General features: G+C 49.1%; 1 protein-coding gene across 6 annotated transcripts; it reads right to left on the reverse strand.

The window, feature by feature from the left end:
• Positions 1 to 941: 941 nt before the first annotated feature.
• WDR3 (WD repeat domain 3) lies at positions 942 to 27,165 on the reverse strand. Of its 6 annotated transcripts, none has more exons than XM_082304641.1 (28): positions 26,939 to 27,165; positions 25,751 to 25,960; positions 25,174 to 25,292; positions 23,394 to 23,472; positions 22,952 to 23,047; positions 22,387 to 22,497; positions 21,246 to 21,347; positions 21,031 to 21,128; positions 20,039 to 20,134; positions 19,476 to 19,706; positions 18,549 to 18,642; positions 18,072 to 18,173; positions 15,218 to 15,303; positions 14,626 to 14,761; positions 13,868 to 13,924; positions 12,338 to 12,438; positions 12,075 to 12,186; positions 11,825 to 11,959; positions 10,196 to 10,246; positions 9,453 to 9,518; positions 8,508 to 8,600; positions 7,916 to 7,963; positions 6,776 to 6,819; positions 6,166 to 6,294; positions 5,319 to 5,412; positions 3,095 to 4,691; positions 1,698 to 2,662; positions 948 to 1,175 (listed from the first exon to the last, which is right to left on the reverse strand). In XM_082304641.1, the coding sequence occupies exons 1-26, from the start codon at positions 27,107 to 27,109 to the stop codon at positions 4,536 to 4,538; spliced, it is 2,817 nt and encodes a 938-aa protein (XP_082160767.1). In that variant the 5' UTR covers positions 27,110 to 27,165; the 3' UTR covers positions 948 to 1,175; positions 1,698 to 2,662; positions 3,095 to 4,535. The 6 variants fall into 6 exon arrangements, with proteins under 6 accessions (XP_082160769.1, XP_082160766.1, XP_082160767.1 ...); XM_082304642.1 differs by having other exon boundaries at positions 952 to 1,175; positions 1,698 to 3,216; positions 4,085 to 4,691; XM_082304640.1 differs by having other exon boundaries at positions 945 to 1,175; positions 1,698 to 4,691.
• Positions 27,166 to 27,298: the final 133 nt, after the last annotated feature.

Here is a 27,298-nt window from a genome sequence, read left to right on the forward strand (position 1 = left end):
TGGGGCTGCCCGCAGTACTTCAAACGTAGCTTTTTTCCCTGTTTAAATATCTTACCTTTTCCAGTGTGGAATTTTACCCCAGAGTAAGAGACAATTATAGCCTAGAAGAACAGAGAAGTTAATGCCTTCCAGCTGAGGGCTTACAATCTGGAGCAGGTCAGCGAAGGCAATTTAGACAAACTTCTCGCTCCGTGTTGAACTGGAAGAGAAGCACTCGCGCAGTCAGGTCACGTTTCGTTGAGATGGCCCCCTGTCCCAGCGCGGTCCCCTACAGCCCTGCACTAAGCTATGGCTGGCGGATCATCTCTGCACACTGGATGTACACCAGTCTAGTTTCTCCTGCCAAGTCTTGAGTCCTGGAAATTCTGATCAGTGTCATCTCCCATCAAAAGCTCCAGGTGGAGAGAAACTACCTACCTGGTATTCTCCTCCCACAGCGCTAATCCAGCTACTCGTTAATCTCACAAAACATGGGACACTGGCACTCCTAGGTTAAGCCCTGTATTTGGTTAAGTAGTCTTGTTCGGCCAGCCAGAATAGAAACAGTTGAGTCTTTGCAGAGGCACGTGACAACTTCCCAAGTCCGTATCCCCTTTCCCAGGTGATTATCACCAGAGCCAATGCTTCTCTCCATCGAGACCTAGAAACGTCCCTGCAATATTAGGATCGATCACTAATTTGCCACATCTCCTAGCAGAGACCAACAGGCAAAAATCGCCAATGAAGCATCACCTGACCGAACTTAGTAATATCTCATTTATAGTTTCTTATTTATTTCTCATTTTATTTAAAACATTTCATAAAGATTCTCTTAATACACTCAAAATGAAATACTGCATAGAAAGCTGCCCACGAAAGCCTTCAATATTCCTAAGAGTAGATTGCCCCTCCTGAACTTGTGGCCATTTTTATTCCACTCAATTTGTGAAATAAAACCAAACTCTTTATCGAGTTGAAGCCCGGTGAGAACCCTTTCTCGTGTTGTTCCCTTCCAACAAGAAGGGCAGAGGCCAGTTCTGCCGAAGCCAGTGCGTAGCACTCTCAGTGCTCCCACACCACTTGCAAGGAATCTGGACAGAATGACCGGGTTTGCTTCAGCAACGGTACAGAGGTGTAGGTTTTCCTCCTTTCCTTTCATGTTAATTTTCTCTCCTCTTTCACTGCAGGTCAGAGCCCTAGAAGAACAAGATGAAGCTCAGCAATACTGAAATACTCAAATTTTAGTCCAACGTTATGGAAACATCCCAGTGTTTCATTTATTTTATCAGATTAATGTGAATAAATATTTTGTCTGTCCCCTATTATTGGGAATGTGGTCTAAAAGTTGCACAGCCTTCTGACATGACTGTCTGAATGCAAATAGTGGAAAGATTACTGTATTTCCACCCCAATATTGGGTAGTCTGCACTTCAGGAGAGTGCTGAATGGTTCCCAATAGGTTTATTTTGTTTTTAAAAGGGATTAGATTTCTATAACCTGCGCTGAGGCACCTGAAATCTTTTTTAAATACTGAGGATGCAGCAGGTTTCATAAGTCAAGAAAGAGCTGCTGCTCTGCTCTGGTCTTCTAATTCCTAAGTTCCTGTTTGCTTTCACAATCATACGCTTAACTTTCCGTGTGTTCACCGACCTTTAATTAGCTGCAGACACCAGATGGGGTAACACAAAGTTACACTCGACAGAGAGGATTCTGCTTACCTCCTCGTGTTCACTACCAGACATGGTCATCTCCAAATGCTCATCTGCGCACCTCTCTCCATAGTGGAAGACCGAGCCACTTAGAGACGGCCTTGTCCCCCGCTTTGTTCCTACTCACGCAGTAGTGACTAAAAGAAACATCTCAGTCTCTTTGTGAGACACCATATTTGTATATCCAAGTGCAGTTCTGCTTTCTTTTTATTAATTCATTTCCAGGGAGGTGCCTTCCTGTGTTTCATCCTTTTTCCAGCATGTGACATCCTGAGAGACGGGGAATTTTCCTTGATACACGCAGATGACTTGTTCTCTCAACACTTTACAGTGACCGAGAATCCCATGATTGGGGATTAAATAATAGCTTTCACCAGCGTGAAATATGAATGCCAGTTTTGGACTCTCCCATCCACATGGTTAAGTGAGACACATATTCTAACAATACACATTTTCAGTTGGCTCTGTATTTGCAAATGCTTTCCTGCTCAGGTTTGTAAATCTAGGGACTTTCACCAAGCTGAGGTACCCAGGGGTATCGGCGGATTGTTGGCACAGGACAGACCTCTTCCACTTACAGCACGTGCCAAGCTGCCTCAGTAGCAGTCCAAGCATGCGCCGGTGCCTTCCGCTGCCCCACCAGACATGGCTATTTGTCCATCAGCTCTGTGAGCCAGACGGGACCCGTTGCCCAAGGCTGAAAGCCGGCTCAGAAAGGTGCCGAAACAGACACCCAGCTGCGGACATCATTGTTTAAGCCCTACCCTCAGGTGAGAAAACACAGCAAGAAGCAGTGCCAAACTTGATCCAGGATTCTCCAACACCAATGATTTTGCTCCTGCCTGTGCCGATTTCTGCCCTGATGCTTTTCAGTTTTCTGTAGACACGGCCGACAGTCCTACATCAGTCCCCTCGGCAGGGCATTCTGAGCACTGCGGCAAGCCACTATTGCCGGTACAGCCTGGTCACGAGAGCTACAAATCAGAGAACCAGAGGGAAAGTTCAACGGGGAAGCCTGCATCAGCACCTATGGGGAGAGGACAACCACTTTCCACCACCTCAAAGACCTTTTCTTCCAAGGATTCTTCCCAAATCCCAGTGACAGCAAACAGAGACAAAGGCGAAGGAATTCCACCTCCTCCAACTCAGATCAAAGGAGGCACCGGTCATCACCATGAAAAGATGACTCCACATCCCAAGTCACTCTTCTCTACCACCACCTACGTCCCTGTCATCAGTCCCCGAGTTCGTGTGCACCTGTAGCCACAGCTTTCTCCCAGGCCTCCCAGAGGATCATCGGACAGCAGCTCATTACTTTGGTCCCATTAATATTTATCTCCCTGGCATTCAGGTAAGCAGAGCACATCACAGGGAGGCGTTAAGAGTCAGCCTTCCCCTTTTCGTACCTGGTTTTGGTCTCTCTCCTCTCAGTCATCACTGCTGAAGGTGCACTGTGGTGTCACGAGCCGCCCCTCCATTTGACACACTTGATTTATTTTCCCAGCAGGCCAGCCCATTTCAGCAGCAGCTGACACGGATACAGGATGTCAACTGAGGTTACCAACACAATTCGTCATTCCACAGTGCCTCCTCTCCCTCCCATTCCAGTAATCCCTCTTATGAGGGTCCCCTTTGGGAGGAGTAAAGGGATACAATAAAGTTAGATGGAGTAGGACAGAATAAGATAGAGTAGGAAAGGACAGAGACATGTTCGAGTAGAGCTGTTTGATCACAAGTTTATCCACATCTGGACAAATATAAAATTATAGAGGCACCCAGAAACAGCTGGCAGGGCTGTATGAGGACTGCTATTTCCATACAGAGTCTGAGAGCCATCTCCTGGAATCAGAGCATGAAGTGCTTTGAGTACCCAGGTCAGACCTGTAAGTCCAACAGTCAGCAAAGCACCCAGAAGCAGCCCCCACCCCATCCACCAAACCTGTGCTTACTGGTAAAAAAGACAGCATGTACTACAAACTAGTAACTTACCAACAGCAGCAGAGACTTGCTCACTTTATCCTCCCCCACTGTGAAAATAAGTCATTTTATCTGATCCAGGATAAATACAACATTGCAACAATTCAGTGCAATTTCTAAAACTGGAGCAAGTACAATGCAAACAAGCTACGCTTCTCATGCTCGGTCTGCCAAGCCTATGGAACAGTGCCATCCCGGACGGCAGCCCTTTCTCCCACAGATCTTATTCTCTGGAAAAAAAATGCTTTGAGAACTGACACACAGGGCAAGACAGCTGAGGCTTTACTAGAGAAATATCAGGACAAAACTCCATGAACAACGTTGTCTCGTAAAGCGTATGTAAATATGACTTTAATAGAGTGCAGCCGTCTTTTTCCCTGTCCCACTAAGAAGTGAGTGGCTGTAGACCAAGTCCTCACCCTTTGGCAGAAGTCACGCAGCTTTGCCCAGGGGCTCCAAGTACTGCCACAAACCACCAGCCGGTGTCAAAACAGCGTAAAATCTTGCCAGCCGCCTTCCCTGCACAGGGCCTGGTCCCACGAGCAGTCCACGTGCTGGACCCACTCCGTTCGGTTAAAACACTGCCAGAATGAGCTGACCTCTTCTTCGCCAGAGGAAAAGCATGTACCTTTGACAGCCACCTCAGAAATAGTTCAAATGCATATATTTGCAGCAGACTAGAGAGAGTTCATCTCAGAGACAACCATTCTGAGCTGGGGTTATATGCCGGGTTATACCACATGGGGAGGGGACAGACTTTGTCCCAGTCACCAGACATCACCACCGATGTTCAGCCACGAGAACGCTTCCATGGCCAGCGCTGAGGTTATGTGACCCCATCCGGGTGCTCTGGGTCTTGGGCAGCAAATGCTAGAGCACTGCAAGAACCATCTTCTCCTTCTTCTTCCTCTTCCTCTTCTTCTCCTCAAAACGGTCAGTAGCATCAGCAAAAAATGTCACCTCATCCTTGGCCTCAATCTCCCTCTTCAGGTACTGGAGCCCTGCCATGTTGAATCCCAGCACGTCCTGTAGAGACAGACCAGCACCACACTCACTTTTGGGTACATCTCAAGCTTGTTAGGGGGCAGAGGGTCCTGCACTGGCCACCCTCTACTAAGAAATGATGAAGGGAAGACAATCCACAGATTTAAATAAAGCAACATTATTTAAATGTAAACGTCACTGAGTAGGAGAACAATCAGTCCTGCCTCTGTTCCCCGCAGTTCTCTCTTAAGAGCAGCTACAATCCAGTGTATTTTCTGAAAGACAAGTTGCTGGCAGGCATCTGAAGTTGCCTCTGGGAAGATGCACAGTCTGCATTATTTGAGACTAGTAGCCCACAGAAAAGCCCAAGAGAAACAGAGTTCATTTACCTCCTACATATTCAGAAACTAGCAAGCCAAAACCCAAATACATATACCAAAGAAAACCAAAAGTAAATGAGGGAGGAAGCACGAGTGCAGGATCACCACTGCGTAGACTCACATCAGGAAGAACACAAGGAAAAGGCGGCCTGCTTGCACAGGAGGAAGGTGAAACGGGCTCAGACCCCTAACCGGCTTTCCCACTGGACACCACAGACAACACATGCTCCCAGCCATTGGCCCATTCTGTTATTCCAGATCCTGGAAAAAGGGGGGCTGCAACACTCACCCGGGCCTCACTGACTCTGGAGATGGTGGTTTTCTTCAGATTTTCTATCACCGTCACCAGCATGTGGTTGCTTGTGATCTGCCCAAAATGTATCCTGGGAACAAAGCAGGCAGTGATGTATTGCAGCATTGTTCTTGGAAACATCAGACAGCGCTCCATACGTTCCGGACAGAGGATTTCTGTTAAATCAGGCTTCCCAGACCAGCCTGGGGAGATTTATCTGGAAAAGCTATTCTCTGAAAAGCTTCAGTGGTTCAAGGGGAAGGCTCTCTGGGGTACCCTCTAAGGGCACGGGCTCTACAATGACCGTGCCAGTGAACGATGCCATTTCAGCCTTGATGCAGGACCTTTCATACCGATGAGATCTGGCGGACCAGGACCAGCAACCCCATCTGGGCATGTCAACACTCCGCATCCGATCAGTCCATTCCCGCTACCACTCACTGCAGGCTGCAGTGATTCCTTATCTCCTGCAGAGACCACATCTTTATTCCCAAGGATGCTTCCCAAGAGCTTCAGAGCGAGAGACATACAAGAAAGCCCAAATTTTCCCCACGCTCTTACGCTACATGCGTTCACGGCAAGCAGCGTCATCTTTGCAGCTGCAGGAGATGGGGTATATTCCCCAGCTCTGTGCCGTCTCACAGCACAGGAGCAAGGAGGACCTCTCTGCCCACGTAACTCGCGCCAAGTGAGTCATGACATGCAGCAGCACGAGGGGCCCAGAGGAACCAGCAGGCCTACTACTGACCGGAGCCCTGTCGGGGCTTCCTCGGGGCCAGGTTCTGGGTAGCAAGAGCAGCTGAACTAAGCCTAGCAGATCTGTCTGGGCAGATGAAAGACTCACTTGAGCAGAAAGAGGAGAGCTCGGCACAGGAGTTCAACTTCCAAACCCAGGTGAATATATTCATTGAAGAGTTTGAGCAGGTCAGGGACGTAGGAGAATGGCAGCACCAGGAGAGACTCTTCCAGCTCACTGAGGAGAAAGCAGAGGGGCAGAAGCATTAGTCTCAGTCACTGCACTGCTACAGATGAGCAGGGAACACTTCCCTATAGGAAGGCTCTGGTACAAAAGCTGCGCTAAGCATTCATCACTGCTGGTCTGCGACTGCCCACAAAGCACAGTGCAGCTCCCAGACTAGAGCCCAGGCCAGCAGACATCATCTGGCACAGGGAGCAGGCACACAATCCTCCCTCCTCGGCATCCCCAAGCTGGGCTTCACGTACATGTGCATACACATACACAGGCTTCACCCAACGCTCCCCATGGAAGGAACAATTTCCATTCCCCCGTTCCATGCATACTCCAAAAGAGGGTGCCAGGAACACCAACCCCAGACTCCCCAGCACTGCCCGTACCCAGCACAGGGGACTGTCCTAGGACCCTGCCAGTCCTGGGCCCAGAAACCCAATATTCAATCACAGACCTGTTCGGCAGTAAGGCTCTCAGGACTCACCTTGACTTGACCTTCTTGAAAACTTCTAGCACATACGCAGAAGGCTGCAACAGAGGAAAGACACCAGCTCTGCTTATCAAAAAACATTCCAACGCAAACACGTGCCTTAAAGTCCATTTCACCCCGTTAAAAGCACACAATCGTGTCTTGTGAGACGGACAGATCAAGCTGAATATAACAAATAGGAAACCCCTTCAGCTTCCATCAAGCTACCGGTCTGGGAAGTTCTCCCTCCACAAAACGCAAACCCAGCCTTCTCAGGATACTCTTAACTGGTGAATAATATTGTGAAAAGTCTAATTTATATTCCATCATAAATTATCTCATATTCAGTTCAATGAATCTTAAACAAACTGGATAGAAAACATGGTGAAACAGCCAAATACATACAAAACCTTACACAAACTCATCTCCCAAAGACTTAATTCCTGCTACTCCTGTTTATCCACTGAAAGCATTTGGCAGATGCAGAGCACAGCTGGGAAGCCTCTCCCAGGAAAGAGGATAACAGACTGTCAATGCATAAAGTATTTTTGTTCCTGGTGTGACATACTAAATGCTCATCGCAGTCATTTCACCATGTAACAGGATACGTAATAATGTGCCGCTGTGTTTTTACCCAGCGGTCTGGCACTTGGGCATTCTTCCAGGACTCTGGAAACAGGTTCAAATCCCTTCTCTGAATAGTGGGATTCAATCAAACACCACCCGCCTCCAAAGAAAGGGCTAGCTGCTAAGCCACAGGATTTCATTCACCCCTGTTCAATCTATTCAACTTGCAATTAAATGCGCCTATATTCACGGGCGAAGGGAGAGAACAGCCCCGGCTAAGTGCTTACCGATGTCACGTGGTGGGGGGCACCGTGACAGGGGTTCTCAATTACCCATTCCAGTGGATGCTCAGGTATTTTGTGTTAGATGGCACAGCTCCTCTGCAACATACTATAGCACGGCAACTGCACCCTCCTGGCAGCAGGAAGATGTGCCCTTCGGCACAGGAAAGGTTTGAGCTAGCTTTCCCGTATCTTGGAGAATACCGTAAACCGTTAGCTCATGATAAGGTACATGATAAGGTCACAGCTTAACCCTGATGGAGTTAAACTTTTTTAACACACATGCAAGACATAAAAAACCACTTACTGTAATATTTCCATAAGCACGGAGGATGGGATTGACAGGAAAGGGAACCTGGAGACACAGAATGGGTTAGAATGAGGCAGGTGTGTATGTACAAATGCATATTCCCAGAGAAAACTAACCCACGGTAGAAAAGAGCTTTTATCAAGTGTCACCCTCCCCAGAATGTCACTGAAGGCCTCATTTGCAGCCACTAGACAATCTCATTCTCAGATGTATATGACTAACTCAAACATGTATGAATTTTCTTCCACTTCTTAATTGTCACTTTTCCCACTTAGATCACAGCCCCTTATTTAGCAGGGAGTGTTGAGATGAAGGCAAAGACTAGGCTTTGGGATGAATTTGCAGCAGCATGCTCTCCCAGGGACAAAACTTACATCCCACTGTGACTTTAACATGAAGATTGTTAGAAAGAACACACCACTAACCATGCCCCAGGGCACAGTGCCACCGTGTTCTCCATAAGATTTCAGCAAATCTTTGCTGTGTCCAGCTGTCCTGATTTTATCTGCATGCTGAGCCTTTCCACCCAGACAGAGCTGGAAGGATACACCCACACACCTTGGGACTGGTACATTCCTCAGTCTTTTACCTCTTTTCCCACAGCTTTGCATATGGCCTTGTGCTCCGTTAGTTTTGCCATCTCTTCTCTGTACAGCTCAATAGCTTCCATGATCCGCTCAGCCTGTGCGGCACAAGAACAGCACATCAGTGATGGCAGACAAGCCAAAGCAAAGCTCAAGTCCAACTGGACAAATGGAGGGGGAAGCAGGAGGGCTGACACGGAGCATCGCAGGACGTCTCGCTCAGAAAGGTAACCTCAACTCCAGACCGCACCACTATTCTGAGCACATCAATCATGTCCTGAAGGTGTCAAACACCATCCACGTTCCCCCCACTGCCCCCGGTGCTCTCTGCTGCAGCTTCAGTTGTTGCCTTGACATTGAACCACACCCCAAGCAAGCAGTGCCCCTTCAAGGCACAAGCCAAGGTCGGACCATTTTGAGTATTCAGACTGAGGATTTCCTCTGTATTTGCAAGAGCACCAGGCTGTTGGAATCGGCGTCCATGAAGTTACCCACCCCCACACCCTCCTGGTACCCCACCTCAGGCAGTACAATAAATTTCCACCTGCCACAGATGCCCACGGACAGGGCAGCCCTTGGGCAAGAGGCCTGATGCCTAGAGAACATCCAGCTGCCTCGTGCTCCTTTGGGCTGCAGACACCAAAGGGCAAGAGCAGCCAAGTCTGTCCCACACATGACAGGCAGAGAAATCTGCATCCCGAGTATCTGCAGGAACCTCCCACCTCGTTCCCTGGAGAGATCTCAGGAGGAGAGCTTTCCTGGTGGGTGACTCTCCAGAGTCAGACCCCTCCCTGCTGGCCATGGAGCAGGACAGACTGCTCTTGCAGGCAGAGGCAATGTGACAGCACAGGTTACTGCTCTTCAAACTGATGCTCCCGCCCTCTGACAGCCCCCCTCCTTGAGAGACGGATAAGGCACAAAGCAATGCTGGGGGACCCACACGATCTTACCGCTTTGATGGTCTCAATAGTCTTCTTTCCTGCCAGCCCTGTCTCTCCTTGCGTCTCTCCAGCCACCTACAAAATACAGAGTTTGCAGCCTTCTCCTTCAGCAGCTGATACACGTAGGCACCCCTTGCATCCTATCACACTCCATGCTAAGAAAAACAATGAGCCCCATTCCCTAAACTGGTCATTTATCTGGGGAAATACGGGATTTCCCAAGTGCACAGCTCTTCCTCGGGAACAGAGGCGCTGTGCTAACACTGAGCTCTGGAAGGCAGGTAAACACAGCTCTTGGTTCTACCAACAGAGTCTGAGTAACGCGATCAGGGTCAAAACTATCGGCGACACAACCCAAGCGTCTGAGCAGGAGGGATCAGGCTTCCCCACCCGTCCTGCACTACACGGACCTGGAAGCAGCTGTCACAAGGCAGCCCAGCCTTGGTGCAGAGCTGGTGTGGACATGAACTGGGGAGACAGGACAGACAACAGCACAGCAAGGTTTCAGCATCCACAGCTACTGTGTAGCAGTTTGGCCAGCTCCACACACTCTCCTAAAGCTGTCTGTAGGAAGTACCAGAGTCAACTGCATCATGGGGCAACCACAGCTTCAGCAGCACCTTCCCCTCTGCACCTCCTCAAAGCAAGAAAATTACCAGTCCTCTCCGACACCTTTTCTAGGCCTCTTACAGAAATAGTTATTCCGGACTCTGTACAGGCAGACTGACACACGGTCAGATGGTGCAACTCACCACCGGCTGCTCTTCCTTCGCCACGCTCTCTTCATATTCAGCTTCCCGTTGCTACAGTGGATGAGAACACAAACATATTAACACAGGTGAGCAGGCAGCAAGCAAGGTAACAAGTCACCTCCAGACTGGTTGAGCAAGGGAGCCTGCAGCTTCATGCAGCCCATTGCAAAACCAGGACAAGTCAGCAGAGATCAACAATGCCAGTGCAAAATGCCCACTTTTCCCTGGTCCCAGTCCCAGGGAGAACTCTGGAATCTCCCAGACGGAAAGAAATCAAGGTCTCTGCTCTGGATGCAGGAAGAGCCCTTAGACAGCCCACCAAGCTGAGAGACAGACAACCGCATTTCACACCAGACCTTCCACCTGGCACGCAGCACAGAAGGAACAAGCCTAGGCAAGCCCCAGGGCTGTCCTAGCCTGCAAGAGGAAAGAGCCTCCTGTCTGACATCTCTCACATGAACAGGGCCCCATCAGTGTGTAATTCACTACTGGTGTATTCATGCCCACCTTGTTACTCAAATTTCACCCCAAACACACTTTTCTGGCATCTGGAAAAGGAGCTGTCTCTGTCTCTCCTTTTACCAGTGTCATTCCTAGCACACCAACTACTGGGCATCAAGATGCTGCCTATGGGTCACCTGAGCTCTCTGCAAACAGTCTGGGACAAAAAAAACCCCAACGCATTTATTGTAGGTTTCTCATCCACTCCTGCTTCTGCACATGTTTCTACATCCTTCCCCCCCTGTGGTTTGAGAACTGCTTTAAGAAGGGGAGACAGAGCCAGACTCTTCTGAGGGACATAGTGAAAAGACAAGAGTTACAACTTGTTCCAAGGGAATTTCCAATTGGATACATGAAACAAATGCGTCTGCCAACCCCGAGGTTGTTCAGCACTGGAACAGGTGCTCAGATAGCCTGGAAAATCTCCTTCCTTGGAGACGTTCATGTGTCTGAGCAAGTCTGAGCAGTCTGATACAGCTTTAAGCTTATCCTGCAGTGAGCAAGGGGTTGGACCAGAGACCCTCACTTTCCTTCCTACCGAAGTCCTTCTGTGAGTCCATGATTCCTCACAATACATGCTCAAATAGAGAAGTGGCTTCTTCCAGCATCCCTGAGCTCTGGGGCCTGCTACCGAGGTAGAATGGACCTCTCACAGTTGGAAAACCAAGACAAACTGCATTTAACAGGAGCAGTGCTCTCCATGACTCCACGACAGCCACCTGCTGAGCTGCCTCCAAAGCACACTTAAGTTGAAAGGAGCACAAGAGAGTAAGAGAAGGTCAAAGGCTGCAGCCAACAGACCTGTAGAAAACCACAGCTATAGAGGAAAGCCTGGGAAGGAAGAGAGAAGCAAAGCAGAGCGCAGGTTAGCCAGGCATCTGCAATGCAGTACAGACAGGCAAGCACCTGCAACATCCGCGGTGCTGTCTCCAGACAGCTTGGGCAACAGTCCCATCGTGCAAAAGACGCCAGTCAGCCCTGGGCACCTCAACACCAGGCTGTGGCTAATAACGAGCAAGTCTGCCAAGTGTGGAGCCAGACACTTCCACAGTGAAAAATGAAGAATCTGCCTGCTGGGGAGAAAACAGGCCTGGAAGTTGTCTTTGGCAGGAAGGATGCGAGACTCACCATCTCCCTCTCCTCTTCCAAAACAAGTGGCTCCCTCGTCCTTTCCCAGAGACGCAGGGACTTGTCATGGGATGCCGACACCACATAGTCTCCGTTGGGACTGAGTGCCAAACACCACACCTCCTGGTGATGCCCCTGCATGGTAGACAGAAGAGGTAAGACACGAGCACCGCCCAGCTCCCAGCCCCTGAGGGAAGTGCTGCTCATGCAGGGATAACGCTTCCTTTCAACAGTCTCCAAAACTTCCTACCTCCAGCGTCTGGATGTGCTCAAATTTATCTGCATCCCACTGCTTAATCTTACTGTCCTTCCCAGCTGTGAAGAAGAGATGGGATTTTGCCACAAACTGCAGATACATCACACTGAAAGGGAAAAAGGCTCAAATTCACCCACTTGGGGAACAATGCAGACATCCCCCCACTCGATATGCTGGACAAGAGGGTTATTGCTGGATCACAGCCTCTTGGAGATCAGATAGCCTGCAGCCCAGAGATGCTGTAGGATTTGACTGACCTGTCATCATGGGCAAAGAGAGAGCGGTGACAGTCCCCAAAATCCAAGCCCCAAATCTTCACATTCCTGTCAGCAGAGCCAGTCGCAATTAGAGTCCCATCCTACAGAGCAAAAAGGAGAGAGAGGCCCCATGAAGAACTGCTGCTGAACCAGTGACTGAGCAGCACTAGGTAGGCAGATAACTGGCTCCGGAAACATGCCCTCCTGGATCCCTCCGCCTCCTCTCACCACGGTGGCCCGTGCTTGTGGTACTGGCACAGCCCACCGACAGCACTCTGGCTCTTTTCTGAACCTCTGCAGGCATTTAAGACCTTCGCTACATCTTGATATTTTTGGCTTCCAGTGAGCCTCATTCCAAGGACACCCCAGAGCAAGATCTAAGTGCCAGGTCCCGCACTTGGGTCACAACAACCCCAGGCACCGCTGCAGGCGTGGGGAGGAGCGGCTGGGAGCTGCCTGGCAGGAAAGGGCCTGGGGGTGTTGGTCGACAGCCGCTGAACATGAGCCAGCAGGGTGCCCAGGTGGCCAAGAGGGCCAACGGCACCCTGGCTTGTATTAGGAGTAGTGTGGCCAGCAGGAGCAGGGCAGGGATCGTCCCCCTGCGCTGGGCACTGGTGAGGCCGCCCCTCGAGTGCTGTGCTCAGCGCTGGGCCCCGCACCCCAAGGCGGCCATGGAGGGGCTGGAGCGTGGCCAGAGCAGGGCAGCGAGGCTGGGGCAGGGGCTGGAGCACAAGGCTGGGGAGGGGCGGCTGGGGGAGCTGGGGGGGCTCAGCCTGGAGAAGAGGAGGCTGAGGGGAGCCCTCATCGCTCTCTGCAACGGCCTGAAAGGAGGCTGGAGCCGGGGGGGTCGGTCTCTGCTCCCCAGGAACAAGCGATGGGACGAGAGGGAACGGCCTCAAGCTGCGCCAGGGCAGGGTTGGGTTGGGTATTAGGAAAAACTTCTTCCCCCAAAGGGCTGTCAGGCCCTGGCCCAGGCTGCCCAGGGCAGGGGCTGAGTCCCCACCCCTGGAGGGATTTAAAAGCCGGGTAGATGTGGTGCTGAGGACATGGGTTAGTGGTGGCCTTGGCAGCACTGGGTTAACGGTTGGACTTGATGATCTTGAAGGTCTTTTCCAACCTAAATGATTCTATGATTCTAAGATGCAGCCCAAGAATGAACAGGCATGAAAAGGCTGCTCCAGTTCAGCACACGCTCTCTGCTCCCACTAACAAACAATTTGGGCTCCTCTCACACAGTTAGTAACTTCAGCAGAGAGCAGGCTGTACCTCTTAAGGTGAGTATAGGGAACCACCACTGCATTTCAATTTCCACTCACTCACAAAATGCCCTGGTCAGTGCTGTCATGACCACTACTCCGTGACCCCTCCCAGTGAGCACAGGACTGCAGGATAAAGAGGGGCTTGCTGTGTCCCGTGGAGAAAGGAGGTGACAAGAAAGCATTATCCTAGAGGCCCTGCTGCCAGCAGAGGTTCTCACAGTCATCCATATCACCACAGTCCCACCTAACACAGAGCCCTAATGATACTTACATAGGAGATGTCCATACACAGCACTGGCAGCTTGTGTCCATACAGAGAGAGGAAAAACTGAAGCAGAAGAAAGGTGTCTCAGTTAGACATGCTGGGTAAAGACATGTGAAAATCTCAAGCTCCAGGCTTGTTCTGCTCTGCCTCAGGACCTCTGTCTTTCTAGCGCTGCCCCACTTTCACTCTTGCCCTGAACGCTGTTAGCCGCAGGGCCATGATGGCACAACTGAGATGAGGGTGGAAGTACCCAAGCAAGCTGAGCTAATTCTGGTGCTAATCGCCACTGCCTATGGAGTTTATCTCTCTTTCTCTTTGCCTGTTTGTCGGTGCTGGTCTGTCTTGTGTTGTTCCCTAACATTCACGTGCTAGTAACACACAAAACCACCACACACTGCTCACAAGGAAGATTCCGCTCCCCCGGGCCTTGCCTGTGCTATGCCCTGTTTAATGCCACGTGTGACACATCCATCCGCACCCTCACAGCGCCTCGCAGCTCTGGAGTACCACCATGCCCGCAGGGTTTAGAGGGACCCTTGCCTCCTGCAGGTTCACAACACTTTCCAGATCTTCTCCCCAGTGTGGGCCAGCCATGGTTCGGCCAGGGTTGCTAGCAAACAGGCACCTGAAGTGGGCTGCATGGTCTCTCTTTGATTCTTACTAGCATCCCACAATAAACAGACCTTTTTCCTATGTATTCCTTATCTTTCAGCCTACAATTACATCACTCCCGGCACAGCCTCACAGCCCATTTGGTCACGCACCTTGAGCGTGTCAACGTAGAAAATCTTCACAGTGCAATCCAGTAAGGAGACAGCCAGCAGTTTCTGGTTGGGGCTGTACCGCACACAGAGAACATCTTCATCCAGCTGCAAAATGCGCACATGTTTCATGGAGAGTCTGGCAACAAAAAGAGGGAAAAAACCCAATTGTTATCCCAAACAAACAGGTTGGGAAGAGGTCTGAACACAACACCCACACTGCACCCTGGGAAAGAAAGTTAATTCTAACATGCAGCATCTCATTCCTCACTACGACTTGAACAAGACGGGACTGGAAATAAGCACGGCACTGTGGGCTGATAAACTTCACTGCTAAATTACTGCTTAATGATCTGAAGGCCCATCCTGTGATTAGAAGCTAAACTCACACACAAGCAAGGGATCAGAATGGGGCAAGGGCCCTTCCCCAGCTATGCTCAGACCTTCACAAAACAGCACTGAGCTCACACTCTTCTCCACGTGTTCCACATACATGTCATGGGCGCTTCTTACAGCGCACAGCAAAGGCCAAAGCATCCATCAATGACAATGGCTATTGCAGCTGAATGTCGTCTAGAAAGGTTTATTTTCTCACCTTTTCTGAATGCTGCTCTCATCCTTCACAAGCTCAAACTCCCAGAACTTGACACATTTATCAGCACCTCCTGTCACAAAGCCACGCTACAGGGGAAAAGAAAAACATTACTGTGAAACCAGTTTTGCTGTAACCCAGAGAAATTCTACAGCAAGGAACTGTCAACACACAAGGAGGTTTTTGAAATGTCCCACATTCCTACAGTACTAAGTGGATGCCACCAGGAGCACTTGCTCTGGCTGGAGCATGCATTACGCACTGGCTGAGCAACAACCATTGCAAAAGCTCAGGCAGGGAGGTCTAAGACAAAGACTCCAAATGTAAATCAAGACATGGGCTGAAACTTTGGGACAGAAAGCAATCACCTCAGCTGTAGGTAATGACGTGCTTGTGTTTTGTGGGCAGGTTGACACTCGCACTGTTACTGGATGTGTGGCCAGAGCAGGGCAGCGAGGCTGGGGCAGGGGCTGGAGCACAAGGCTGGGGAGGAGCGGCTGGGGGAGCTGGGGGGGCTCAGCCTGGAGAAGAAGAGGCTGAGGGGAGCCCTCATTGCTCTCTGCAACGGCCTGAAAGGAGGCTGGAGCCGGGGGCGTCGGTCTCTGCTCCCCAGGAACAAGCGATGGGACGAGAGGGAACGGCCTCAAGCTGCGCCAGGGCAGGGTTGGGTTGGGTATGGGGAAAAACTTCTTCCCCCAAAGGGCTGTCAGGCCCTGGCCCAGGCTGCCCAGGGCAGGGGCTGAGTCCCCATCCCTGGCGGTATTTAAAAGCCGGGTAGATGTGGTGCTGAGGGACATGGGTTAGAGGTGGCCTTGGCAGTGCTGGGTTAACGGTTGGACCTGATGATCTTAAAGGTCCTCTCCAACCTAAACGATTCTATGGATCACACACACCTTACCACCACCCCACAAGCACAGCCTTCTAAAGGAAGAACAGTTCAACGTTATCCCTATTACATTAAGAAAAAGGGTAAAATCTATCCCACATGTTTTAATCTGTAGGGCGAATGAATCTCAGGCAGATGATTACTTGCTATGGTTTTGATTCCACTAAAAACCACTCCAGCTTCTAGCCCAAGGTGACCATGTAAGAAAAACAAGAAAAGCATACACAACAAACAGAAGAAAGTGGAAATTGACAGAAACCAACATGAACCTGAACTGTGGTAATGGAGAAAAACCTACACAAGGAGCAAAAGACAAAGAGATTTCTACAGCCGGGGTGGTTAGGCCAAATAGAGTGAGTGTGTGCATCTAAAATGGGAACATTAAAAAAAGAAATGTTTTCAGTAGCACTGACCCATTTCTAGAGGGAAGTATAAGAACTATTAAACAGGAAGGCTCAGTAAACATGGGTTCAGTCAACATTTCTCATCTATTGTGCTCAGGGAAAAACCACGTACCATAATCACATTACAACACAGTGATGAAAAACTGCTCCAAAACCTCCCAAGGCTGTTAAAAAGCAGCTACCTATGTCAGACATTTGTAAATCAATGGTTCAGATCCACAGCACAATGAGGTACTCTCTAAACTTTCAATGTCCATTCTCAGCAACTTCAGAAATACTGAGGGGAATCCAGGAAGAAACTATTGTAACACCGTAATTCAGACAGAGTAAACAGGCAGGCCTGGTAACTGTGAGCATGGTCAGCAGAAGTAACAGGTAATTGCAGTTTCCATCAAAGAAAGTAAACTGCATACTGAGAAAAGAGCTTACGGAAAATTAATTTGATGGGGATTACCCTTTTCCTTAAGATTAAAGCTGTAGTTGAGAATAGTAACAGCGTTGCTCATGCAAGGCACGCCTCTGGGTCTTGTGTTACATTTCCATTACAAAAATAGGATAATATAGTTCAATAGAGCACATACTCCATGGATTAAAGACCAGCTAAGAGGTTTCAAAGCTTAATTTTAAATGAGAAATACCTAATAACTTGACACTATGTTGCTTACAGATTTTATGGATTACTAGAAAAATAGCCAATATATATAATGTCAGAGCTATTCAATCCTTCTGAAAAAGGGTGCCCAAACAAAACGCAAACATTAATTTATACCTTAGGAAGCAAGGATCTGAGCTCCACATATACACCTGCTGCGAAGCAGTGCCCCAAAACGGGCTTCGAGGGACACAGTGGATTATTATCCGCATACACATTCTCACTGCAGAGCTATCGCCGGAAGAGTCCTTGGACGGATTCAAAAGGCATTGGTGCATTTGGCACTGGTATAATTCCTGATCACACAGTGCACCCAGATCCTGGGGCCACCAGCAAAAAAAGACTACAGTAACTTTAAAAGTACAATTAAGAGCCTGGAAAACACATCCTGCAGGGACAGGAGAAGCTGAGCCTAACAACCATCAGATAGACGGGGAGGGTGATTTGGTCACTCAAGAAGAGCGCAACACAAAGAAAAACATCACTGTTAACGAGATCTTTAATCCAGCAGACAAGCAGCAAATTTGACAAGGAGGATAATCAGCCACCGCAGCAGGTTACGAGGGGCTGAAGCTCTACACAGCTGGAACACATCCACAAGGTACATACTGCTGCGCACACAGACTCCACCAGGGAAGTCCAAGCGTTCTCAGTCATGCAGAAGCCAGATGAGGTGATGAGGATGGCCCCCCTCAGCCCAAAGCCTCCTTGCCATGTGCCACACAACTAGAGAGATTATTCATCAAGCTGTGCCTGTATCCACAGTTAAAGTTCTCAGACGCTACCAGCCGCATCCTCCACCTCCCAGGACGAGGGGTTCCCATGCTCCCACCAGTAGTGCAAACACAGCACTACAGGAAGAAGCTACACGAAAAGGCGTGCAACAGATGACGCTTAGAAGGGTGGCTGAGTTACCTGGTCTGGTGAAAGAGCAATGGACCACACCGCCCCGTCATGAGCGGTAAGCGTCTCCATCAGACTCCCCGAAGCCAGGTCATACAGCTGCAGCTTCCCTGTCTGTGGAGAGACACATCGCAGAGGACAAATCAGCCCCTCCACTTTCACGCCACGTTGATAGCTCCTCGCAGGAGAGCACCCCTGCCACCCAACTCCTGAACAGCCAGCTTCATTAGGTGACTGTCACATACAGATGGCCAAACTCTATTCGCCACCAGGGACTTCCCAAAGCTCTCCCCAGCTGTCCAGGTTAAGCCATAGGAGCTACAGAAAGAGTCTGGGAACAGAGCAGAACCTGTCAGAGAGGTTTTTACACCTAAACCAGAGTGTTCCAGATCAGGAAACACAATGCATTTTCTGTAAGGCTGCCTTAATGCCATTCTGAGAACACTTCCAGACCTGGGCAGTCCGGAGTGCGGAAGGAACGCTATTTACCTTGGTGCCAACGATGGCCTGCCGATCCCCTGGGACAAAGAGCGAGCAGAGTGCGTACTCACAGTCCATTGTCCGGATGCACTGCAAGGTTGATCTGTGGACAAAGGCAGAGCCCAAAACCTCGTCACACACAAAATCCAGCCCACTACGTGAGACAAGCTCCAGAGTGGCCTCTGCCCACAGCTGTCTTTTCAGCTGGGGCCAGAAGATCCACCACCACCATCCTGTGACACAAACGCTATCCAGCGTTACTGCTAAGAACAGATCCCATAAAAATACACCATTCCATAGTTCACCATCGTGACTTATTGCTGTTAGGAGCAAGGACAGAGCTCCTGCTCTCCAACAGCAATTCCTGTCATTCAGGAGGTGAGGGAGGAGTATAAGACGGCACACTCAAAGGAAGCAGAGCTTGAAATTGGCACCACTCAGGAAACACTGGGACAACACTCTAGATCAAAACAGCAGCCTACTCAGTCTAATACTAGATCCTTCAGATAAGATGCCAAGAAGCCCACACGTTCCCCAAAGAACAGGCAGAAGCTAGTTTAGGGTAACAGTTAGTACCTCTTATTAAAAAGGAAAAAAAAAAACCAACAATATACAGTCTATACTGGACTGCTACATATGGCCTTTGTGTTGAGAGATTTGTCTTTCCATACCTGCCACTAAACTTAGCCTCAGTGCTGCTTTACAGCATCAAACTCCATGAGTTAATTATGCAGTTTTCACTCTATAGCTTCTCAGTTTCGCTAACAAGGAAAGAAGTCAAATAGTTTTCTATTTACTTCCGTTGCTTCATTCAGTATTTTGTATTTCTCCACCATCCCCTCTTCCTTATCACTGCCTCTCTGAACACAGCATCCCTGAGCTCTGGGAGACTGACACACGCAGCACAGAGGGGACTGACACAACCAGACGGTGTACCTGTTCCAAATCTTTACAGACTCTGCAGCTGCTGAGAGAATGGCAATGTTGTCAGAGCTAAAAGCCAATGTCCTGACATCACTGCGGTGGCCTCCGATGGTTATCTTGGATGCACGGACAGCCTGCGGGACTTGTGCCGACAGGTCCAGGTTGTACGACTCAATGATGTTGTTCTGGAGCAGCAGTACAATCTTCAGCTCTCCTTTTGGAGAGAGAACCAAGTCAAATGACCTGTTTGATTAGACAAAATCAGAGCTGTACACAGGGGCAATAAGACAAAACGTAGGAGGGATCAAATATCAAGAACAACTGAGAAAAAGGAATACAGACAGAGGCATGCCACAGGCGAGCGCACACTCAGCCACAGAGGTGTGCACAAACGGCACCACTTGTGGAAGAGTTGTGAATGGACTGGAGGTCACGGTAGGCCTCTGCCCAGCTCCAAGCTGAACAGATGTCGAGGGGGAAACTTCTTCCATCTCTCCCTGTATTGAGCTGTGCAGAGCTCTCCCCAAGCAGCTGCATGACCACAGCTCAGCCTCTACAACAGGCTTTCCACTCACTTGATTTTAGAAGAAGCTCTGATTTTAGTGACCCGCTCAATCTCCTCCTGCAGGCTCAGCTCCACGCTCTTTTCAGGCTCCTCTTCAGAGTTCTGTCTAGAGATGTCAGATAATGGAGGAGAGTCAAATAACCCAGCACAGCCAAAACAAACTAACACAGGGGCAGAGAAAAACAGAAGGAAACCACTTAGCCTACTGGAAACAACCACCCTCTTATCCAGCAGTGCTAACTACATTTAAGAATAGGGTGAGACAGTGAAGTTCATGCTGGTATGCAGACTACTGAAAAAGGCAACCACCTCCGGAGCCAAAGTACTTGAACAAGGCACGTTAGAAAGATGGATACAAAACAAACAGAAAGCTGCATTTGAGTGGGAAATCAGCTTCTGCTCATCTCCTACCGCTCATCAAAAGTCCTCAGCCATTGCCAAAATGCATCTCCAGATGCTCGGTGCATCAGTTTCTACCCTGGAACCAAACCTCTCCCTGAGGGCTGTTGTGAGGCACCTGTTAAGTGCCACAATACCCAGACACTTAACACAAGGTAAACATTAATAAAGCTCTCAGCTGCATCTCTGCCTGCTGTAAAACAGGAGATGAGGTATCAGAGTCACTCTGACTTCTCAGATGAAACTCACTCCTGTATGTCCTATCAAGGGCTTTATTTGATGCACCAAGCAGTGTAAATATGAATGTCAGGTAGAAGTGAGCAGCTCTGAAAAAAACATTTTATGTCCATTCCTTTCCATGCATTAGCTTTTTTTTGCAGAGGGAAGACTCAAACAGAAAGGTTATTTCCTTAGTCTCTGGGAGCAGTGTTGCTCAGACAAGCATCAAGGATGCACAGGAACAGTGACCCCAAAATACAACAGCTAGCACAGACAAAATGACCAGCAGCTTGGAGTTCAACCACTGTGTCATGCTCCTGAAGGGCTTTTCTAACAGTTCTCTGGACACAGACAGCATCCAAATACATCCAGAAGACTGCTTACTTGGCTTTTTTCTTTGCTTTCTTCATTTTCTTTTCCAATTTCTTTTGGACTTCCTCTTCAGAAAGGACAGAGAACACTTCCAGAACAGCATCTGTTCCCTAGAGACAGAGCAAACAAAGTCAAAGGCACGCAAAGCCGCCTGGCCCTTACAGAAACTACCCAAGGTCTCTAACAGCCTCCTCTACAGGTCGATAGCAGAGCCCCCCATTACTTACATGGCAGGCCAAAATCTTGCCCGTTTGGTCTGTGGCAAGAGTAACTACTCGGTCTCTCCCTTCTCGCATGATGGATCCAACTTTGCTGCACTTTACGAGGCGCTATAGGGAAAGAAGGAGAATAACTTCGGTCTGAAAGGTCAAGTGATCTTCTCAAGCAAACTCAGAAAGCTACTGGCAAGGGAAGTCAAGAGGAGAAGAGGGGAAATGGACCTAGAGAGTCCTGGTAAAACAGCTAGCAGGGATAATCTAGGGACAAAACAAGCATTTTTGTGATCTATAGGCTTATCTCATTATGTTTTGTTGCATTTTAGCTGAAAAAAATCATTGACAGTCTCGGTGGAAGAGTAACTTAACTTTATTGGCAAATCATAGCCATTTAAGAGACAGAGCTGAATTTTTATGCTACAAAGATAGCAGAGCTCAGTTCCTCTGTCAGAAGAGGCAGAGAAGGCAAGAACAGAGACTCTTAAACAGGTGGCTGAAGGCAGAGAAATCCTCTGGAGAGGAAGCTGGAAAAGTATTTAACAAGGTCAGGTATTTACCATAACTACAAGCAGCCTGACATCTGAGGAGGACCCCAGAAGTTCCACCGGAAAGACAGATTCAGTGAAGTCTCCACCAGGAGCACAAGTGGGTACGGCTTTCCACAATCGAATCTCACACCGTAACTCATTACGGTTACTCTGACCTCCCAGCTTCCACTGGTGACCTGCAAAGCTGGGCATCAGCACTGAACCCAGCAGCTGCCAACCAGCTAGTAACTATTTTATTCCTATGCTGTCCAATGAGAGAGCTCCGTTAGCACTGTCAAACTTTAAACACTTGCTAGCTTCCCCCAACAGAAGGCAAAGAAAAAGCTTTCGGTGGACGATAACATGTGTGTGCGTTTCGGCACACATACTTCTGCTGATGTTCTGCAGGTAGACGGGGCAGCAACTGCTGCTGAGGAAGATGTAATAAAGCAAGACAAGAATCACCACATTTTCCCTAACAGGCTAAATATGACACTCAGGGTATAAACCCCATACCAAGGAGCAACGTGTGAGTGACTCTCAAACTCCTGCTGGCTCTGCAAGCAGCACCATGCAAAAGGGGTTAGGCACACCATCCCACAGACAGCATGGAAAACTGAGCTTACTTCCTCGGGATGCTCATCCAACTCTAGGGTCTCATCGTCTTCAGTGTTTTCTTCTGCTCCAGGTGAAGATTCTTTGCTTTTCTTGGATTCTGGCTCATCAGGGTCTTTTACCTGTTCACGGACAAAAAACGATATGGAATACCTTAAACCCTAAGAGCTACGGTGTTCTGATTCCTGTCTCACACTTCACTTCCCTGGAGGAAGAAGTGGTTAGTGTACACTGCAACAAAGGTCCACAGCATGCCGGTAGGCACCAAACATTCCACATCCTCCACTGCTTATCATCCGGCCACAAGACTGTCTTCTCTAGCCGTAAGCCAGGAGGCAGGAAGATCTGACACACTCTGGAAACCTTGTTCTGGAAGTGCTCGCAGCTTTACTTCAAAGCTCAAAACACAGAAAACAGCAAAATCTATCCCAAGAGCAGTTTCCGGACTCCTCAGGACGCAAAGACATTGCTTTGTCTCCCAGAATGGCCATAAGATTTAACGTGTTCCAGACCCATCCTAGTCCAAAGACAAGCAGCTGGACAAGGCTGTGAGGGGTTGCAGAGGGAATATCTTACCTCCTGGATGTAAGTGATATCCCACACCCTCAGCTCGCTGTCAGCACTCCCAGTGATCAGACGCTTCTCTTCAGATATCAAAGCCATCCCCCAAACCTGTACGGAGGCAGAATGTGAGGAATTGGCTTATGAATCCTTTAACTATCATCATAACAGCAGAGCATCGGCAATTGATTTATTTAAACGGCAACCAAGAAGAGACTGGATCTAGTCGGGACCTCCTCTGGGGACATCTCTATTGGGATTGCCACCCACTGCATGTTGACCACAGATCCTGGAAAGTTTGGAAGTTTCTCATTTGCTCATCTCTAAAGCCTAATGACAAGCAAAATATATCACAGTGCCAGTTTAGAACTCCTGAGACCAGGGAAAGCACCGAGTGAGCCCTGACACGCAATCCAAAGCCCCTCCATCCCAACAGCTCCCCACATATCCTCTTTACCTCAGTACGGTGTCCAACCAGAGTTTTGAAGCAGTGCTGGGTGTCCAGATCCCACCATTTCACCAATGTGTCTTTGCCGCTGGAACAAAGAAGAAAAACTCAAGACACGAGGAAAGACTGCCAGAGCTCACGTGCTTAGAAAAGGGGTAGAAATACAAGAAATCTAAACCATGCCACAACCTGTCACAGAGCAGCTGCTCAGACATTGAATTTCGCAAGCTGTGCAAGGACAAAGTAGAGCAATACAAAGCTGCTGCAAAAAGGTATCTAGCAAGTCATCGAAAAGTGCTTCCCCCTCCGGATTCGGCTGCAAGCCCCAGTGTCACACAGCCTCCTTTCTCACTTATTTAGGGTGAGAACAGTAAGTACAAAGTGCTGATCAATTCTAAAGCTGCCTCTAAAACCCCTCTCCGCATTCTCAGCCTGTGCATTGACCAGGTAGCCAGGAAAGCAGATGGCTTCACTCTGAGGGTGATCTGGAGCTGCTCCTCCTAACAGAGAATTACAGCTGTTTCAGTCCTCCTAAGCCGCTGTAGGATTAGACCTCCTTGAAAACACATTTCTGGCTATATTATGCTACCCCAATGCTACAAGAGCACCCAAGAAAAATAATCTGAACATCTATACAGATTCTTTCAGTACACCTCACAACAATTAATACTTTTTTAATTTTTGCTAACTTTGTTAGAGCCTATTTTTCACAATAAGTTTCAACTAAATCAAAATATAAAACTTGTTGTTCAATTACTAAGCTCCTTCAGGACACAAAAATTTTGATTACAAGTGTTATTTATTGTTAAGCCATCTCTTTTGCTACATAGGATCCAAAGGCACTTGTAAATTGGACATACAAAAATATTGCAAAAAATTCTGTACACCAAGGACTGCAGTTAGCTGCTTGGGCAAAAAAACAATCTAAAGTAAGAAGCAAAACTTTGCATCTCCAGAAAAATAGGGTAACACCTCTCCTCTGTTAATAAAAAAAAGAAAGGAATTCTTTATCTCAATTTAGCTACTGAGAGAATTAAGAAGCATTTCTAAAGTTGACCTGCAAAGACTTGAAATTGCATTAAGAAACAGGCATCATCTACCAAACCAACAAAATACTACTTTTTCCATTTGAAACAACAAAAAAAGCACAAGAAACTTGTTATAATTTTACACTGAACTGATTGCATGCACTTTTCTATTAAGCTATTACATGACATGTTAATAAATAAAAAATTATTGACGGATATTTGAGCAAGAGTATCTTCTGTCAACCGTTTATGATTAAAGGGATACAGTCAACTAGCAGCTTGTGTTGAATAACTAAAAACCAACTCAAAAAACCATTTATCTTCTTTTAACTAATGCCTATAATTACGGCCTACTAGGAAGCAATTTTTCTGTCACGTTGTTGTGTGAATTACACATACAGAAGGTAAGTCTGCTTAATTCTTGAAGATAAACAGCAAAAATGGTCACATACATAACGAACATATGATTGCTATTCCTTGTTACAATAATTCTAAGTTGCTATATTTACCAGCAAGTTAAACCCTTTTCTAATCAGTATTCTTCAGGATAGCCATTTCAGTTCTGCTTAACACATTTGGATTCAGGCACCGGACTTTTGAAACATGAGGACGTGACAAAATCATATTGTGAGATGCTGCTGGGCCTGAGATATTGTGAGTCGAGAAGGGAAATACAAATGGCTGTAGCACCTAGGACATCTAAACTGCAAGTAAAACCATGGCTGCTTTCCTGGGTGACCACTACACTTAGGCTGGCTCACCTGGTGACCAACAGGTTCTTCTCCTTCACGAAAAGGACTTGAGTGACAGCATCCTTGTGTCCTCTCAGCCGGTACAGACCGCTCTCGTTGATGACATCCCACACGATGACATCTGTATCCTGGAACAGATAGAGTGTCTCCGAGGGACTGGCATTTGTCTCTGCAAAATATCTACCTCTGCTATGAGACTGAAAAGGTTACCTGTGAGCAAGCTTTCTCGCTCTGAATTTGAATGTTAGGGATGATTAATGCAAGTGACATTCCTTCCCCCGAGGCGCATCCAAACCAAGAGATGCACCTCTGCCCTGCCTTTTGCTATTCCTGACCCCACGAGCTTCTTCACCCTTAATGGCTCACAGGAGTACCCCGCTCCTTCCCTGCAGTCCCCGCTGCTCTCCCGGCCCTGGGCTCCCCAGCTCCATTGCTGTCTTGCAGCCTGAACTCCTCTCATTGCCATCCTCTGGCCATAGGCAGAGGCCACATAACCCGCTTAAAATACCAAACATTTTAGTGCAGGTCAGCCTTCTCCACAGAGCATCTCTATGAACGGGCTGCCCTCCAGATGTGCAACGCTCACCTTTGAGCCAGACACCAGCCGGCCGCCCAGATGGTCATACTGCAGGGCTGTAACTGCAGCCTTGTGTCCATTGAAAGTGATATTCGCTTCTCCGCTTAGGAGGCTGAAGACACGGATTGATCCATCTTCATACCCAACAGCCAAGTGCAACCCATCTGGAGAGGGGCAGAGGCAACTGACCTCGTGCTTGAGACCCTTAAGGATAAGAACCTGCAATTTTTAAAAGACAAAACACGTACAATGTTGATAAATGGCGTGTCAGAGCCAGATACTTACACAGCAGAAAGAATATACTCTGCTCTTCTACTGAACTTCCAGCTGAGCACTTCTGCCACTTTAGAAGTTCATTTTTCAGCTTCCTGCACTGAACACAGTGTCATTAGCCCCGTTTTAGACGGCAGACAGCAGCCAGAAGGGAAGTAATTTCTCACAATCAAACAGGGAACTGGTGCAGAATGAGGCCTGGAACTCAGAAGCCCAAATTTCTGCCCCTGCATTTTAAGTGCCAGAGAGCAAGGAGCATTGTTCAACAGCAAAGCCTGAAAGCTTCCTCCTGAGCCATCCTCTCTTGCTTGGCCTGTCTTGGGGCAGAGCTGCCTTTCCACAGACTGCACAAGGACTTGAGAATGATAAAAACATCTGCAAAACAACATGCCGGCAGTCAGCACTCTAGGGGCTGTAAAGCAAATCCCGAGTTCGGGTTGTAGTGGACAGTAACACAATGATTTCAGACTCTCGCAGGAGGAAACATGTGGCAAAGTCCTTAAAGTCACCGCTCACAACCCCCCTATGGGATACAACTTTCACTGGGGAAGCCCAGTCTCACAGCCGAAACGCAAACTCCACCACATCCCTGTTCCATCCCAGAACTTCCACACAGCGCTGCTGCTCGTCGCCAGGTGAAAAGGGGACAGCTTTCCACTCACTGGCGGCAATCACTCTTCCCCAGCTGAGGCACCAGAGGCAAACCTCAGAGGATCAGCAGTGTATGCTCAGCCAGGGCGCACCCCGAGCCGCAGACTTGCCCCACAAGCAAGCCTCAAGGCGTGCTCAGGCTACAGAAGCGGGGGGGGGCGGGGGGGGGAGCCAGGGAGGTGACGCTTCTCGTAAAACGTCGCCCGCTAAGACAAATAACTTCGCTGCAGATGGTCCCACGGCGCCGCACGCTGCCCCCCGCCCCGCTCGCACCTTCTCTCCTTTCCGCAGGTCCCACACGAAGACGTGCTCGCAGGCCGCCACGGCCACGCAGCGGCCCCGCTCGCCGCGCAGCCTCACGAAGGCCGCGTTGCCCCTGGCGCTGGCCACCAGCCCGAAGAGCGCGGCCGGCCCGTACCGCAGGTACTGCCGGGTGAGACCCATGGCGGCGGCGGGAGGCGCTGAGGAAACCCGGCCGCCCCAACCGCCGCCACGCGGGCCGAGCCGGAAGTGCGTCGGAGTGGGCGGGGACAGCCCTCGCCGGAAGCGAGGCGGCGAAGCCGGCGGAGGGCAGCCCGGGGGCGGGGCGGGGGGCGGGGCGGGGAGGGGCGGGGAGGGGAGGGGGCGGGGCTA

Source organism: Platalea leucorodia, assembly GCF_965183815.1.
Source record: "Platalea leucorodia genome assembly, chromosome: 2".
NCBI classification, from domain to species: domain Eukaryota; kingdom Metazoa; phylum Chordata; class Aves; order Pelecaniformes; family Threskiornithidae; genus Platalea; species Platalea leucorodia.

Coding starts and splice junctions, on each gene's coding strand:
- WDR3 (XM_082304640.1), bottom strand. CDS start 27,109: ATGGGTCTCACCCGGCAGTACCTGCGGTACGGGCCGGCCGCGCTCTTC. Junction 12,187..12,337: donor CTCTTTGCCCATGATGACAG/GTCAGTCAAATC, acceptor TTTCCCTTTCAG/TGTGATGTATCTGCAGTTTG. Junction 10,247..11,824: donor TGGAAGAGGAGAGGGAGATG/GTGAGTCTCGCA, acceptor CATCCACTGTAG/CAACGGGAAGCTGAATATGA.